Here is a 17583-nt window from a genome sequence, read left to right on the forward strand (position 1 = left end):
GCTGCCCTCCAATGCTAAATTTGTGATCCCTTGATGCCTCAAAACATGTCCTACCAACCGATCCCTTCTTCTAGTCAAGTTGTGCCACAAACTTCTCTTCTCCCCAATCCTATTCAGTACCTCCTCATTAGTTACGTGATCTACCCACCTTATCTTCAGCATTCTTCTGTAGCACCACATTTCGAAAGCTTCTATTCTCTTCTTGTCCAAACTAGTTATTGTCCATGTTTCACTTCCATACATGGCTACACTCCATACAAATATTTTCAGAAACGACTTCCTGACACTTAAATCTATACTTTATGTTAACAAATTTCTCTTCTTGAGAAATGCTTTCCTTGCCATTGCCAGTCTTCATTTTATATCTCCTCTACTTCGACCATCATCGGTTATTTTACTCCCTAAATAGCAAAACTCCTTTACTACTTTAAGTGTCTCATTTCCTAACCTAACTCCCTCAGCATCACCCGACTTAATTCGACTGCATTCCATTATCCTCGTTTTGCTTTTGTTGATGTTCATCTTATATCCTCCTTTCAAGACACTGTCCATTCCGTTCAACTGCTCTTCCAAGTCCTTTGCTGTCTCTGACAGAATTACAATGTCATCGGCGAACCTCAAAGTTTTTACTTCTTCTCCATGAACTTTAATACCTACTCCGAATTTTTCTTTTGTTTCCTTTACTGCTTGCTCAATATACAGATTGAATAACATCGGGGAGAGGCTACAACCCTGTCTCACTCCTTTCCCAACCACTGCTTCCCTTTCATGCCCCTCGACTCTTATAACTGCCATCTGATTTCTGTACAAATTGTAAATAGCCTTTCGCTCCCTGTATTTTACCCCTGCCACCTTCAGAATTTGAAAGAGAGTATTCCAGTTAACATTGTCAAAAGCTTTCTCTAAGTCTACAAATGCTAGAAACGTAGGTTTGCCTTTCCTTAATCTTTCTTCTAAGATAAGTCGTAAGGTCAGTATTGCCTCACGCGTTCCAACATTTCTACGGAATCCAAACTGATCTTCCCCGAGGTCGCCTTCTACCAGTTTTTCCATTCGTCTGTAAAGAATTTGCATTAGTATTTTGCAGCTGTGACTTATTAAACTGATAGTCCGGCAATTTTCACATCTGTCAACACCGGCTATCTTTGGGATTGGAATTATTATATTCTTCTTGAAGTCTGAGGGTATTTCGCCTGTCTCATACATCGTGCTCACCAGATGGTAGAGTTTTGTCATGACTGGCTCTCCCGAGTTTCAGGGAGAGCATAAGGAAACAATTGACAGGAATGGGGGAAAGAAATACAGTAGAAGAAGAATGGGTAGCTCTGAGGGATGAAGTACTGAAGGCAGCAGACGATCAAGTAGATAAAAAGACGAGGGCTAATAGAATCCTTGGGTAACAGAAGAAATATTGAATTTAATTGATGAAAGGAGAAAATATAAAAATGCAGTAAATGAAGCAGGCAAAAAGGAATACAAACGTCTCAAAAATGATATCGACAGGAAGTGCAAAATGGCTAAGCAGGGATGGCTAGAGGACAAATGTAAGGATGTAGAGGCTTGTCTCACTAGGGGTAAGATGGATACTGCCTACAGGAAAATTAAAGAGACCTTTGGAGAGAAGAGAACCACTTGTATGAATATCAAGAGCTCAGATGGCAATCCAGTTCTAAGCAAAGAAGGGAAGGCAGAAAGGTGGAAGGAGTATATAGAGGGTTTATACAAGGGCGATGTACTTGAGGACAATATTATGGAAATGGAAGAGGATGTAGATGAAGACGAAATGGGAGATAAGATACTGCGTGAAGAGTTTGACAGAGCACTGAAAGACCTGAGTCGAAACAAGGCCCCGGGAGTAGACAACATTCCATTAGAACTTCTGCATATTTGTTATGAAATCGGCTCTTTTGAACACCAAATGACTGGACTACATAGCTTTCCCTTAGGGGGCAGAGCAGCATTACTATACTACATGACTCCAGCCCAGTATATCATTTCTATGTAACACTGCTCCACATAAAACATATTATGAAGAATAATAACCAAAATTGTAGAATGCATTCTCTTCAGGAACATTAACATAAAGGAGGTGTTTGAAATCTGTGCCTCACAGATTCATCAATTGGACAAGGGGAAACAACACCAGTGAATCATTAGAAGCAGTTTGAAATTTTAAGACACTTTTCCAAAGCGACCAACAATGAACATATTACCTTCTTTACAAGTGAGGCCTAGGAAGGTAACCTCACCAGCAGGGGAGTGAAAGATACAAACCTCACCCAGGTCATACATAGAAAGAACTGCTACTGTATAGTAAAGTAGGTAACTGAAAGAAATATGCACTGAAATGAATAGAAATAACTCTTTTTATTCAGAGACAATAATTACAGTGAAGTTGCTATGATGGTCCCCTGAAAATTAAAAAGAAAAGAAGGGGGGGGGGGGGGGGGGGGGCGCATATGGTTCTCAATAGGGTGTGTGATCACTATGGACAGTAATGCATGCTCTGCAACCTCCTTCTATGCTGGCCACTTGGTCGGCAAGGATTCTTGTGGTATGTTTCATTCCTCCACCAGCATGGCTGACAATGTCTAAATGGTCATTGGCACATGTGGACATGCTGCAAAACACCTCCCCAATGCATCCCACATGTGCTCGATGGGCTTTTAGTTGGATGAATGGGCAGGCCAGTCCATTCGCCAAATATCCTATTGTTCCAAAAACTACTCAGCCTGTGCAGTTTGATGTGGTCACACATTGCCATTCACAAAAATTCATGGCTGAATGCACGTCTGAAAAGATGCAATTGGGTAAGGAATACAGTGTCACAATAATGTTGACTGCTGCATGTACTGTGTTCACAGATCTGGAGGTCAGTGAGACCATGCAACATTATGCCTTCCCATACCACAACATCTGGACTGCCAACAAAATAATGTCCAACAACATTCCCGGGTACATTATCTGTCTCTACCTCTCGTCATACGATGATAAATGATGTACCCAGGAACATTTTGTAGCAAAATTGTTTTGGTGGCCCAGATGTCACAGTATGGGAAAACATAATGTTGCATGACTATGCTGACCAAATCTTTGAACACTCTCCAGTCAATATTAATTGTAACACTGTACTACTTCCCCACGTGCGCCTTTTCAGGGGTGCATTCAGCCCTAACTTAATTTTTATGGATGATGATGTGTGACTGCATCAGACTGTGCAGGTGGAGCAGCTGTTGAAACGAGAGAATATTCGGTGAATAGACTGACCTGCCCATCCCCATAACTTAAATCCCATTGAGCAATTGTGAGATGAGTTAAAGAGACATAGTTCAGCATGTCCACAATCACTAAAAATCATCCAGCAGTTAAAATAGTGCTGGCAGAGGAATGGAATGTCCTACCACAAGAATTCCTTAAACTCGTTTCACACATCTAGTAAGGTTCACCACAAGTTTGCTAGATGGCACACATGGCTGCCAGCTAGCAGATGGGAGTGATGGCTGCCTCACATGCTGAACTCTAACATATCGTACAATTTGACTCTCAGTGTGGAACTCGTGCACCATAGAAAAAGACAGAATGATTATTCACAGAATTCCTTATATCTCGCAAACAGTTTCAGACATTGAAACAAGATTTTGGAAAATGATAGTACGCAAAGAGAAGAATGTTTCACCATATGATTAATATGTGATACTTCCATATCTACCACAATATTCAAGCAACTATAGATTTTTCAGTGAAATGATGTAATATTTAAGTGGCATCGATAACTGGAGAAATGAGAGTTACTGTGGGTATCGAACAATATGTGTGAAGAAATTTCAGTTTATTTTTATACTGAGAATGGGCTTTTTCATAAACTACTGACTTACCCTTTCATCAGTTGCCGTTTTATGATTCTGTGACAATATGATCTGCATTAGAATGTTTGCGAAATGAATATTTACTAACTCTGCTGTGTTTTGGAAAAAGAAGCAGATTTGAAAGTGGCAACAACAGAACTTATGTATTCCTCAAAACTTGTCTATAATAGCATCTCTCTGAAGAAAAATAAAGGGAGTAAGAAGTCTGTTGAAAATAAATCACTATTTCTGTTGAAATTTTAATGGAATCCCATAGCCCCATGTGTTTTTAGTAATGAATAAGTGGAACAAACTGGCCAAAGAATTTACTTATGTATCTCAATCATCTGAGAAATATGAAAACATTTAAATCTCCAAAAGCCAATAAATCTGTTGCCTAGTTTCAATTCGTATCATTCACTATTAAAAATACAGTGAGGTAAAGTATACCACCAAAATTTCAACAGTAGTAGCAATTTATTTTCCCCAAACTTATCAGCACCTTTATTTTTATTCAGGGAAAAATTATCAGTGACGAGTTCTGAGTAATACATAAGTCTCTCTGTTGCACATTAATTGGTTTCTTTCTCCAAAATACAGCTGAGTTTGTAAATATTCATCTCAATAATCTTTTAACGCAGTTGAAATTTCGACAACATCATAAAAACAGCAAATAATGGAAAGACAAGTCAATAGTTTATGAAAATGTCCACTCTTAGTATAATAGAAAACTGTAATCTCTCACATAAATTGTTCCATACCCACAGTGATTCTCATTTCACCAGCTATCGATGGTGCTTAAATATTATGTTAGTTCATTGAAAAACTCTGTAGTCACTCGAGTATTGTGCTAGTTATACAAGTTTCGCATATTAATCATATGGTGAAATATTCTCCTCAACACAAACTATCATAAAATCTTGTTTCGATATCTGAAACCGTTTAAGAGATACGACGAATTTTGTTAATATTTCATTATGGCTTTTTCACTGATGCACCTATTCTGGACAAATTGCTTTACATACAACCCATTTCCTTGAAGTTGGTAATAGATAGTACTATCCATCAAAGTTTAAAGGAACATTCAGTATGTAAGCTACATTTCATATGCAGCAATGTATGACCTAACATGCACCAAAACATCAAATCCATAGTGACCTCTATTTCTCATCACAAACTTTCTGATATTCTTGCTGTAGTTTACTTAATCCTGAAATATCATAGTAAATATGACCATAAACAAAATAATAGGCAGTTCAACACGAAGCTCATGAATGAAGCTATTAAGATGTGCGAAAATATTAATTTTTTTCTGCATAGTCCCTTTACAACAATTTCAGAAAGATCACAGGTTGGCCGGCACGTGCGTGACATTCTGTTTGGTCCCAAGAGTTAAATGGCGTTGTTTGAGTGTTTCTGCCCTCCAGGCTGTGATGTCAGTTGCCCAACAGGACTCCTGATTGGCCAGTACAGGTAGCATTCAGGGAACGCTACTAGGCCTCCTAATAAAAAAAAAAACAGCATCGGATCTGTCATGGAAAACGTGCACACCTCCCTGCAGGGCAGCCAGCTAACAGACGAAAGAGCTGTCACATGAGCCAGCAAATAAGCCTGCAGACGATCTTACTCAGTATGCGACGGACTTTACCAACATTGTAGCCATCATGGGAGCATGGCACAGAGCATGCACTGTCGTCCATGCTGACCAAACACCCTGTTAAGAACCATGTCTCACCATTTGTAATGCCCAGGGGATCATTATAAATTACTGTGACTTCAGTGTAATTATTGTATTTGAAAAAAAGTATCAGTTCTGTACGTCTCATTGTGTATTTCTGTAAGTCATCTTCTGTAGTATACTGCAGCAATTCTTTCTATGTATGGTCCAAGTTTGATCGCGTTACAAGGTGTACAACTTTGCTTCTGCCGTTCTTTCCCCAAAATTTGAGGCTTCAATGAAACAAATTTGTTACACATGTATCAATCATTTTCCATCACTGGCCACTACTTTCTCCCATCTTTCGGGCAGTGTACGAATCTCACATCAAAAATATTGTTCATCTTTTGAAGCAATCCATGAATCGATCCAATTTGTGACTTCTTCGTGAGATCGGAAGTGTTGGACAGCCAGACCATGTGCCATTGATCCAAACAGGCGATAGTCAGAGACAGCAAAAACTGGAGAATACGGTGGGTGGGGTAGGACTTCCCATTTTGACATTTCCAAGTATGTTTTGATCTCTTTTGCAATGTGGGGTCAAGCATTTTCGTGCTGCAAAATCACTTTATCGTGCCTCTCACTATATTGCGACCGTTTGCTTTTAATGCTCTGCTCAAACACATTAATTGCCTTCAGTAACAAGCACCTGTGATTGTTTCACTTGGTTTTAACACCTCGTAGTACACGACGGAGAGCTGGTCCCATCAAATGCAGAACACGATCTTGGAGCCGTGAATATTCAGTATGGCTGTCGACGTGGAAGCATGGGCGAGATATCCCCATGATTTATTGCATTTAGGGTTATCATAATGAACCCATTTTTCATCCCCAGTCACAGTGCGATGCAGAAATCCCTTCCGTTTTTGCCTCTGAAGCAACTGTTCGCAAACACACAAATGCCGTTCAACGTCTCTTGGTTTCAGCTCGCACAGAACCCAAGTTCCTTCTTTCTGAATCATGCCCATAGCCTTGAGATGTTTTGAAATGGCTTGCTGTGTCACTCCCACTAATTGTGCCAATTCTTCTTGAGTTTGACTCGAGTCTTCACTCAGCAATGTCTCCAACTCTGCATCTTCAAAAACATTCTCTCTTCCACCACTATGCCAGTCTATATTAAAATCACCATTCTTGAAGCGTTGAAACCACTCACGACACGTTCTTTCACTAATAGCGTCCTTACCATACATACTTGAGAGCATTCGATGAGACTCAGCCACTGTTTTCTTCATATTGAAACAAAACAGTAACACCTCCAGCAAATGACAAGAATTAGCCTCGTAAACTGACATTTTCAATCAAGAACAACTTTATGATGCAGACACAAATCGACTTATGTTTGGATGAGGTTACATTCACTGAGGTCCAAGCTAACTGCCTGACATCTGCGATCTGTTTCTTTTGACCGCTACTTACCATTGTCGCCACCTATCGGCAAACAGCGGAAGCAAAGTTGTACACCTAGTATGTTATTTAGCAGTGATACATCATGTGAAAGTTACTTTTGTCCTTATGCTTTGCACAACATACTACCATGGGGTTTTAAGTGTCATCCCACACTAAGACTGCTGTACAACAAGAACAGTGCATTGTCAGAAGAGAGTACATGTTTCGTTTTAGCCGTAGACCATTTAGTATGATTCTTGTGGGCAAAATGTCTAAACTGCACACAGATTCACTGTGAAATTACAGAGGTATGTGGACCAAATGGAGTGTCGTGTCCAGCAACAAGGAAATTGTGCCAATTTGGCCACGGCCGCATAAACATGAGTAATGCTGGTCAGGAAGGAAAGGTATTGACATTTAATATAGACGACAATGTCCAGGCAATCAGGAACTTACTTACAGTAACTGCAGATTTCCCGCCAATGAAGTCGTTCACATAGCAGGTCTCAAATGGGTCCATGACTAAGAAGTAGATTTTATCATTATGGGACTGAACAGTCAGTTAAACACTCAGACCCAGAGACTTGTTGACTATGTTGAAAAATAGTGAAATGAATCTGTGTCATTTTGAAGTGTAGTGTAGCACTCAATAAAAGTTACTTGGCCTGCAGTTATAATATGTAACTTACTTTTTGAAATCCCTTCATAGATCTAATAAGCAACATTACACGAGACTTCCATAATAGTTTACAATTTCAGATCAATCTGACACCAAAATATCATGTCAGTTTGATGCTCACACCTATTGAGACATCTAATAATCTTTCCTACAGTGAGATGAAAATTAGACAGAGCAGAAGCTATTTCCCAAATAGATGAGATGAGTCAGTACATTTTTCACATGTCCTGAAGACCCATAGATCCATTCCCCAAGAAAGAGAAAATGCCATGGGAGGAAGGTGAGCCTATCTCCTAAAGGGTTCGACAGGTTGTAAATAGGGTGAATACGAATGAACAACATACATACTGTAAGGCTACATGTTTGCAGATGAGAAGTGAAAGAAACTCCTTTGAGTTTTGACTTACATCCACACTAATATGCTCTCAGCCAAATCATTACCCTTGTCTGCTTGCAACAGCGCCCATGTAATTATAAGGCAAAGGAAGAACAGTTCATGCTTTAAGAAACTAAACATTTCAGACTTAGTATTCCTACCTCTTCTAACTCAAATGTAATACAAATACTAAAAAGACCATGAAAAAGATTCATATTACTAGAAACTAAACAAACATTCATGAAATTTATTGTACAAGATGGTAACAAAAACTTCTTCAATTGTAAGTTTAATGGCATGATTGCAATGGAATGTAGAAATAACAAATATTTCACAAAGGTCATAACTAACATAACTGGTTTCAAAACGTAAGCAACTAATATGAAAGACCATATTGAAGTGTGAGCTGGTTCGCACTGCAGGATTAAATGAAAAATGTTGTCAGGGTTCCCCCTGATTTTCAATTTCCACACTTAATATTGTAATCATTTATTTAATTGTTTATTTCATAAATAATATCAACATTTCTGTATCAGCTGAAATTATTCATTCAAAAGTATTTACACCCAGCAACATCTATAAAAAAAAGTGTACAATTCAACTTGTCAAAACAGAGCAGTTGAACAAATCAGGTAGCAAAAACAAGAAAAACCTTCTGAACAGGCATTCATTTATGAACAAAATGCAGGTAGGGAAAAAATTTGTAATTTGAGTGTTACAGAACTTAAACAACCACCACCTTGTTGTTGTTGTTGTTGTTGTTGTTGTTGTGGTCTTCAGTCCTGAGACTGGTTTGATGCAGCTCTCCATGCTACTCTATCCTGTGCAAGCTTCATCTCCCAATGCCTACTGCAACCTACATCCTTTTGAATCTGCTTAGTGTATTCATCTCTTGGTCCCCCTCTACGATTTTTACCCTCCACGCTGCCCTCCGATACTACATTGGTGATCCCTTGATGCCTCAGAACATGTCCTACCAACCAATCTCTTCTTCTAGTCAAGTTGTGCCACAAACTTCTCTTCTCCCCAATCCTATTCAATATCTCCTCATTAGTTATGTGGTCTATCCATCTAATCTTCAGCATTCTTCTGTAGCACCACATTTCGAAAGCTTCTATTCTCTTCTTGTCCAAGCTATTTATCGTCCATGTTTCACTTCCATACATGGCCACACTCCATACAAATACTTTCAGAAATGACTTCCTGACATTTAAATCTATATTCGATGTTAACAAATTTCTCTTTTTCAAAAATGCTTTCCTTGCCATTGCCAGTCTACATTTTATATCCTCTCTACTTTGACCATCATCAGTTATTTTTCTCCCCAAATAGCAAAACTCCTTTACTACTTTAAGTGTCTCATTTCCTAATCTAATTCCCTCAACATCACCCGATTTAATTCGACTACATTCCATTATCCTCATTTTGCTTCAGTTGATGTTCATCTTATATAATCCTTTCAAAACATTATCCATTCCGTTCAACTGCTCTTCCAAGTCCTTTGCTGTCTCTGACAGAATTACAATGTCATTGGCAAACCTCAAAGTTTTTATTACTTCTCCTTGGATTTTAATACCAATTCCGAATTTTTCTTTTGCTTCCTTCACTGCTTGCTCAATATAAAGGTTGAATAACATCAGGGATAGGCTACAACCGTGTCTCATTCCCTTCCCAACCACTGCTTCCCTTTCATGTCCCTCGACTATTATAATTGCCATCTGGTTTCTGTACAAATTGTAAATAGCCCTTCGCACCCTGTATTTTACCCCTGCCACCTTCAGAATTTGAAAGAGAGTATTCCAGTCAACAGAGTCAAACGCTTTCTCTAAGTCTATAAATGCTAGAAACGTAGGTTTGCCTTTCCTAAATCTAGCTTCTAAGATAAGTCGTAGGGTCAGTATTGCCTCACGTGTTCCAATATTTCTACGGATTCCACACTGATCTTATCCGAGGTCGGCTTCTACTAGTTTTTCCATTCGTCTGTAAAGAATTCGCGTTAGTATTTTGCAGCTGTGGTTTATTAAACTGATTGTTCGGTAATTTTCACATCTGTCAACACCTGCTTTCTTTGGGATTAGAATTATTATATTCTTCTTGAAGTCTGAGGGTATTTCGCCTGTCTCATACATCTAGCTCACCAGATGGTAGAGTTTCGTCAGGACTGGCTCTCCCAAGGCCGTCAATAGTTCTAATGGAATGTTGTCTACTCCCGGGGCCTTGTTTCGACTCAGATCTTTCAGTGCTCTGTCAAACTCTTCACGCAGTAACATATCTCCCATTTCATCTTCATCTACATCCTCTTCCATTTCCATAATATTGTCCTCAAGTACATTGCTGTTGTATAGACCCTCTATATACTCCCTTCCACCTTTCTGCTTTCCCTTCTTTGCTTAGAACTGGGTTTCCATCTGAGCTCTTGATATTCATACAAGTGGTTCTCTTTTCTCCAAAGGTCTCTTTAATTTTCCTGTAGGCAGTATCTATCTTACCCCTAGTGAGATAAGCCTCTACATCCTTACATTTGTCCTCTAGCTATCCCTGCTTAGCCATTTTGCACTTCCTGTCAATCTCATTTTTGAGACGTTTGTATTCCTTTTTGCCTGCTTCATTTACTGCATTTTTATACGAGGGCCGTTCAGAAAGTAACCTCCGGTTGATTTAAAAAAATACACCAAGTTAAATAAAAATATTTTAATATATACATCTTACAACTACATCTTTGCACTATTTTTCTACATAGTCTCCATAGCCACTGAGGCACTTATCGTATCTCTTCACAAGCTTTGAAATTCCTTCTGCATAAAAATCACCCGCTTGTGCCTGGAGCCAGCCTGTGACCGCATCTTTGAGCTCTTCGTCGTCATCAAACCGCTGTGACCCGAGCCATTTCTTCAAATGCATGAAGAGGTGATAATCACTTGGCGCCAGGTCTAGGCTGTAAGGTGGATGGTTGATAACGTCCCACTTGAAGGACTCAAGAAGGGCCGTTGTTCTGCGAGCAGAGTGAGGACAGGCATTATCATGCAAAAAAACGATACCGGCAGTCAGCATACCACGGGGTTTGTTCTGTATAGCCCGTTCTAACTTTTTTATTGTTTCACAGTACATGTCTTGATTAATGGTCGTACCACGTTCCATGAATTCAACCAACAACACCCCTTTGGCATCCCAAAACACCGTTGCCATCAGTTTTCTGGCAGAAAAATCTTGCGAGGCTTTTCTTGGTTTGGTAGGCGAATTTGAATGTGCCCACATCTTTGACTGTTCTTTTGTCTCAGGGTTCACGTACTTAATCCAGGTTTCGTCACCGGTCACATTTCTGTTTAACAATGGTTCTCCTTCGTCCTCATAACGTGACAGAAAGTCTAATGCAGAGGCCATTCTTTGAGTTTTGTGGTGGTCGGTAAGAATTTTGGGCACCCATCGTGCACAGAACTTACGGTAACCCAATCTTGCTGTCACTATCTCGTACAAGAGAGTCTTAGAAATCTGTGGAAAACCAGTAGACAACTCCGACTGAGAAACGTCGATTTTCACGAACTTTTCCATCAACTGTCTGAACGAGTTCGTCAGTCACCAATGATGGTCTACCACTCTTCTCTTCATCATGAACGTTTTCTCGTCCACTTTTAAATAAACGTACCCATTCACGGACAACTCCTTCACTCATAACTCTTGGTCCGTACACGGCACAAAGCTCACGATGAATAGCTGCTGCAGAATATCCTTTGGCTGTAAAAAACCTTGACAGCACGCACTTCACATTTGGCAGGGTTTTCTATTGCAGCACACATTTCAAACTGCCACAAAAACTAAACTAGCGCAGGTACGACGTTCACTCGACCACGGCTTGATGCTGACTGACCTGTTGAGTGCGTGAACGCACAGATGGCGTCGCTACTCCCCCCACAACCCGCACTGTGACCAATCAGAGTTTACTTTCTGAACCGCCCTCGTACTTTCTCTTTTCATCAATTAAATTCAATATTTCTTCTGTTACCCAAGGAGTTCTACTAGCTCTTGTCTTTTTACCTACTTGATCCTCTGCTGCCTTCACTACTTCATCCCTCAAAGCTACCCATTCTTCTTCTACTGTATTTCTTTCCCCCATTCCCGTCAATTGCTCCCTTATGCTCTCCCTGAAACTCTGTATAACCTCTGGTTTAGTCAGTTTATCCAGGTCCCATCTCCTAAAATTTCCACCTTTTTGCACTTTCTTCAGTTTTAATCTACAGTTCATAACCAATAGATTGTGGACAGAGTCCACATCTGCCCCTGGAAATGTCGTACAATTTAAAACCTGGTTCCTAAACCTCTGTCTTACCATTATGTAATCTATCTGAACCCTGTCAGTATCTCCAGGGTTCTTCCATGTATACAACCTTCTTTCATGATTCTTGAACCAAGTGTTAGCTATGATTAAGTTGTGCTCTGTGCAAAATTCTACCAAGCTGCTTCCTCTTTCATTTCTTAGCCCCAATCCATATTCACCTACTACGTTTCCTTCTCTCCCTTTTCCTACTACCGAATTCCAGTCACCCATCACTATTAAATTTTCATCTCCCTTCACTATCTGAATTATTTCTTTGATTTCATCATACATTTCTTCAATTTCTTCGTCATCTGCAGAGCTAGGTGCCATATAAACTTGTACTACTGTAGTAGGTGTGGGCTTCGTGTCTATCTTGGCCACAATAATGCATTCACTATGCTGTTTGTAGTAGCTTACCCTCACTCCTATTTTTCTATTCATTATTAAAGCTACTCCTGCATTACCCCTATTTGATTTTGTATTTATGATCCTGTATTCGCCTGGCCAAAAGTCTTGTTCCTCCTGCCACCGAACTTCACTAATTCCCATTATATTTAACTTTAACCTATCCATTTCCCTTTTTAAATTTTCTAACCTACCTGCCCGATTAATGGATCTGACATTCCACGTTCCGATCCGTAGAACGCCAGTTTTCTTTCCCCTGATAACAACGTCCTACTGAGTAGTCCCCGCCCGGAGATCCGAATGGGGGACTATTTTACCTCCGGAATATTTTACCCGAGAGAACGCCATCATCATTCAACCATACAGTAAAGCTGCATGGCCTCGGGAAAAATTACAGCTGTAGTTTCCCCTTGCTTTCAGCCGTTCGCAGTACCAGCACAGCAAGGCTGTTTTGGTTAGTGTTACAAGGCCAGATCAGTCAGTCATCCAGACTGTTGCCCTTCAACTACTGAAAAGGCTGCTGCCCCTCTTCAGGAACCACGTGTTTGTCTAGCCTCTCAACAGATACCCCTCCGTTGTGGTTGCACCTACGGTACAGCTATCTGTATCGCTGAGGCACGCAAGCCTCCCCACCAAGGGCAAGGTCCACCCTACTGAAGATAATATCCCCCTGCCCTACTGAAGATAATATTCCCTTGTCTGACAACACCTCACTAAACAATCAATAAAAGAAGACACCCCCCCCCCCCCCCACACACACACACACACACACACACACACACACACACACACACACAGAGAGAGAGAGAGAGAGAGAGAGAGAGAGAGAGAGAGAGAGAGTATTTAGTAGGTGAAACAGATGCAGAAGACAACAAATATATGAAGGCCAGCCAAGGATCAAATTTCAAAACTTTGAATTTGTAATGAGGGCTCCAAACAATTGTGTCCCCACAATATGTAAATATGCAACTAAAAGTATGTGTTTAGCAAATACTTATTTTGTCTTCCTTCCCAGGCAAAAGCAGCCCATAACATCATACTTTTCCACCAGGAGCAATTGAGACTGAACAGTAAAATACACGTGATCTATTAGTTGCCAGGAAAGCAAATAGCATGCATACAACTTCAGTCCAATTTCATGCTATAAGAGACAGTCAAATGAAAACAAGACAGATGGGGAAAAATAAGTAAACATTTCACTACTTCAAAACTAATCACCATAACTGTTAATACGTTTATCCACTGAGAGACAAGATAGTCAGTATCATCAAAAATGTTTGTGGTTGCCTACGGAGCAATCACTGTAACCAGACATGCACGTCTAAAATATGGAAATTACATGGGAGAGTTAGGACTATACATGAAATGTGTAAGGGCTTTGCAGCGAAACTTCTGCAGTGTCGTTGAAACAGGATTGTTTTGTTGCAGGATAATTCCTGTAAATGTTGGCAAGAGTGTTTCGACTATGCTGCACAATTTTTGCTAGGAAGCCCTTCAACATCAGTCACACAGTCCTGATCTCTCCCCACATCATTTCCTTATCTCTAGAGCCCTGAAGAATGACATTCATGACTGCTGATTTGCTTCGAATGAAGAGGTTCACACTGGGTACAATTATGGTTCTGTAGACAACCGCTAACATTTTTCCAAGTCTCACAGTGAGATTAATGAATTAACAGTTACGGAGATTACTTTTGAAATAATAAAACAGTTTATTTACTTGTTTTACATTGGTCTCATTTCCATCTGATTGCACCTTATATTTGATTTTTGAAATAATAATTTACTTTGACCACACACTGAGGCACACTGATAACATATCAATCACAAAAACTTTCTGCTGCCATTGTTCACAAACCTTGAAAACCATCTCTAAGGGCCTTTAGAGTTCATGTTAAAGCTCATTCCATGTCCCACATTTCAAACTGTGTGGAAGATAAAACAAGAGCTTCTAATATAGAAAATATCACCCATTTATCAGCTGTTTCACCTACTTTTCTAATATGGCAACAAATAATCACTTTAAGTGCCACAAAGCAATACCTCATGTGGCACAGAAAAGGACCATCTGTTTCCCAGTTGGTGAAACTAGAATGAGTTGAACTGGATAAACAACATAAGAAACAAAAACTGATGTCAAACTCCTGAAACTGGCAGTCCCTTTACCTGAAGAAAGAGACAGTTAGAAAATGGCATAAAATACATGCAAGTCACTCAAAATTCTGGATCAACAAAGAATGAAGCTAGTGGAAATAAATTTCTAAGAACAGCATCGACTAATGCTGCTTTAAACTACAACTAACTCTTTGTTAGCCAGGGAACATTTCAGACGTATGGTGATCTGCAGCTTTCATATTCTTCATAAATGACATTTCTTGCCTGGCAAACAATTTTAAGTTGCTCACAAAATACTTATTCTTCAACCAATTGAAGAAAAAAATATTTTATGCATAGTTTAAAGGTATGTGTGCTTGGCAAAAAATTTCATTTCTGTGTTAGGCAGAGGTCTCGCAGAACTTTTCCTTTCTTGAGGCAAATTCCCAAATTTTTTTGCCTTGCCCTTTTGCGTTTGACCAAGCAAATGCAATATATGAAACTTATATGTTCAGTGCCTTTACCATGACTGGGCTTTTTAAGAGTCTGCCTTTGGACATTCCCATTTTAGCAACTCAAAAGCAGGTCTCTTTTTCTGGCCTGTACAGTGTGATATTTCTCTCTCTCTCTCTCTCTCTCTCTCTCTCTCTCTCATTTAAATTAAATTACCTTGATTCGCCTTGTTCACAATAATAACTACCAAACTAGCACAGTCATTTTTCAAGCTGTTCCTTCTCCACACAGCAGCAGAACTTTGTGCTCCTTTTCTCTCCTCACTCTTAATTTTTTCTGATTCCTGCAAAGAATAATTAAACAATCTGTCACTTTCAATTCACAATAACAACCTAGCAGTATAAATATCTTCACTGATAATAAATGGCAACTTTACATGAAGTTAAAAAATGTGCAAAATTTATTAAATCTGGATCGCTCATATACGATGAAAACACACAGAATTTTTCTAATAACATGTAAAAAAATCTGAAAAGAGAATTATGCAAAACACGAAAGATGGCCAATGATTATTTTGTCACTGTCACTGTGAGTGTAAAAACCCTTGTAATGTTTAAAGTTTTCAAAAGTTTTAAGTACCTAACAACTGACAGCACACAGCATTGATTACGACTTATATGCGAAAAGAGCCATTAAATTTTGTAACTGCTTAATTCTATCCACAAATTACACCAGCACATGTTCTATTGCATTTTTTAGTTTATTCCCTCACTTTAGAATTTACAAATAAACTGAGGACAAGGGATTTTTCTACAAATAGAGAATATATATTTCTGAGTTACAAATAGCTGTTAGTCTATATATGCCTACTTTCACAGAAGGATTCAGTTAATAAATTATCAGCTTTATAAACATTTTTAAATATACATCACCCCCCTGTCACTGACCACAACTAAGTGTAAACCTCCCAGCAATCTTTTGCCTTGTGTGTGTGTGTGTGTGTGTGTGTGTGTGTGTGTAAGATATTACAATGGCGGCACTAAGTTTATTGCAATGGTTATTGCCATATTATACATACTTACTTTTATGAGTAAACTGTGAGCTGAACTAAAAATGTGTGTCCAGTTAACATCACTGGAACTTGATGAATTGTTTAACTCTTGCAGTATTGTTTGATCATTCATCAAATCACGAAGTTGTTTCATGCCATTCTGAAAAAGAAACACAGCTTTAATTCCTCACTCTAATGGACTAAGGTGATTAGAAAAATGATACATACCTTCCTCTTAGTAGCCTCATTGGAGTTAAGCCAGTCTACACAATTTCTCACACTTCCTAAATGAGCCATTTCTGCTGAAACAGGAACAAATGGATACACTGAAGAGTTATTCTCCAAAGTCACAATGTATAGGCTCTGTGAAGCCTACCTGTCATGCATTCATACTTAATTATGTGCACTAATTTCTCTGAATGAAAACATGATTACTCGTATCAGTGGGCAATAGCAGGGCAAGTGAAACTGTGCTTGCAAGAAATTTGCCTTACATGCTTCTTTTTCATGAAAATTTCATGTATAACTAGAGGCTACCTGACAAAGTAAGTTAAACTTCATCAAACCAGCTACTTGCCTGACAAAATAATCTGCATATACACAACTATTTTTTATCTTGGAGTTATTAACATAAACAGCGTAGCATAAAAAATGTCAACATACAAACAATAATGGTACTCTCTTCAGTAACGAATAACTTGCAATTCAAATTATGTTACAATGTCTTTTAATCTTTCCATGCACTCATTTACACTGCTTTACGCCTAATAGTCTTCTCTTTGCCTTTCCAGATTTTTTGTCATTTAATTCAGTTATCTGACCAGCTGACAGCTTGACTGTTTCGTTAATCTATAACGGCACCATCTTCTTTGAGCTTCCATTATCTTAGCATGGCAAAAAACATTTAAAACAATGTAAGACCATCTTCACACCTCTGTTTTTGAATGGTTGTATTTGGTTAATCCAATTCCTTTCTCCATTCTATCATGCTTCTACAGTGTTTATGAGATAATCCATTTTACAAATACCGACTTTAAGAGAGATTAATACTGGTTTCACGTAAGGTCCAAAGTTTGTACCCACCAAATAACTGTGTTTCATTGTACACATTCCACTGACCTCTTCAAGTAGACCGAAACCAACAGCAATGTTTAGTTCAATACCAGATTCATAATATCCTGCATTTATATGTTCCACCATTTCAAGCTGCATACTAAACTGACAACACTAATTTCCACTCTGAATAATGCTTTAGCCGAAAGCAC

The 17583-nt window shown here is 39.1% G+C and overlaps 1 protein-coding gene across 1 annotated transcript in view; it reads right to left on the bottom strand.

Moving 5' to 3' along the window:
* The window catches only part of LOC126456248 (serine-protein kinase ATM-like), a 445804-nt gene extending 428506 nt beyond the window's left edge, over positions 1 to 17298 (bottom strand). The window contains exons 1-6 of the mRNA XM_050091998.1: positions 17251 to 17298; positions 17071 to 17167; positions 16856 to 16908; positions 16547 to 16681; positions 16350 to 16478; positions 15484 to 15610 (exon numbers count right to left, since the gene is read on the bottom strand). Of these exons, the coding sequence (XP_049947955.1) occupies positions 15484 to 15610; positions 16350 to 16478; positions 16547 to 16681; positions 16856 to 16908; positions 17071 to 17167; positions 17251 to 17298 (589 nt within the window). The remainder of the gene's footprint in view (positions 1 to 15483; positions 15611 to 16349; positions 16479 to 16546; positions 16682 to 16855; positions 16909 to 17070; positions 17168 to 17250) is intronic.
* Positions 17299 to 17583: the final 285 nt, after the last annotated feature.

The sequence above is a fragment of the Schistocerca serialis genome, chromosome 2 (assembly GCF_023864345.2).
Source record: "Schistocerca serialis cubense isolate TAMUIC-IGC-003099 chromosome 2, iqSchSeri2.2, whole genome shotgun sequence".
NCBI classification, from domain to species: domain Eukaryota; kingdom Metazoa; phylum Arthropoda; class Insecta; order Orthoptera; family Acrididae; genus Schistocerca; species Schistocerca serialis.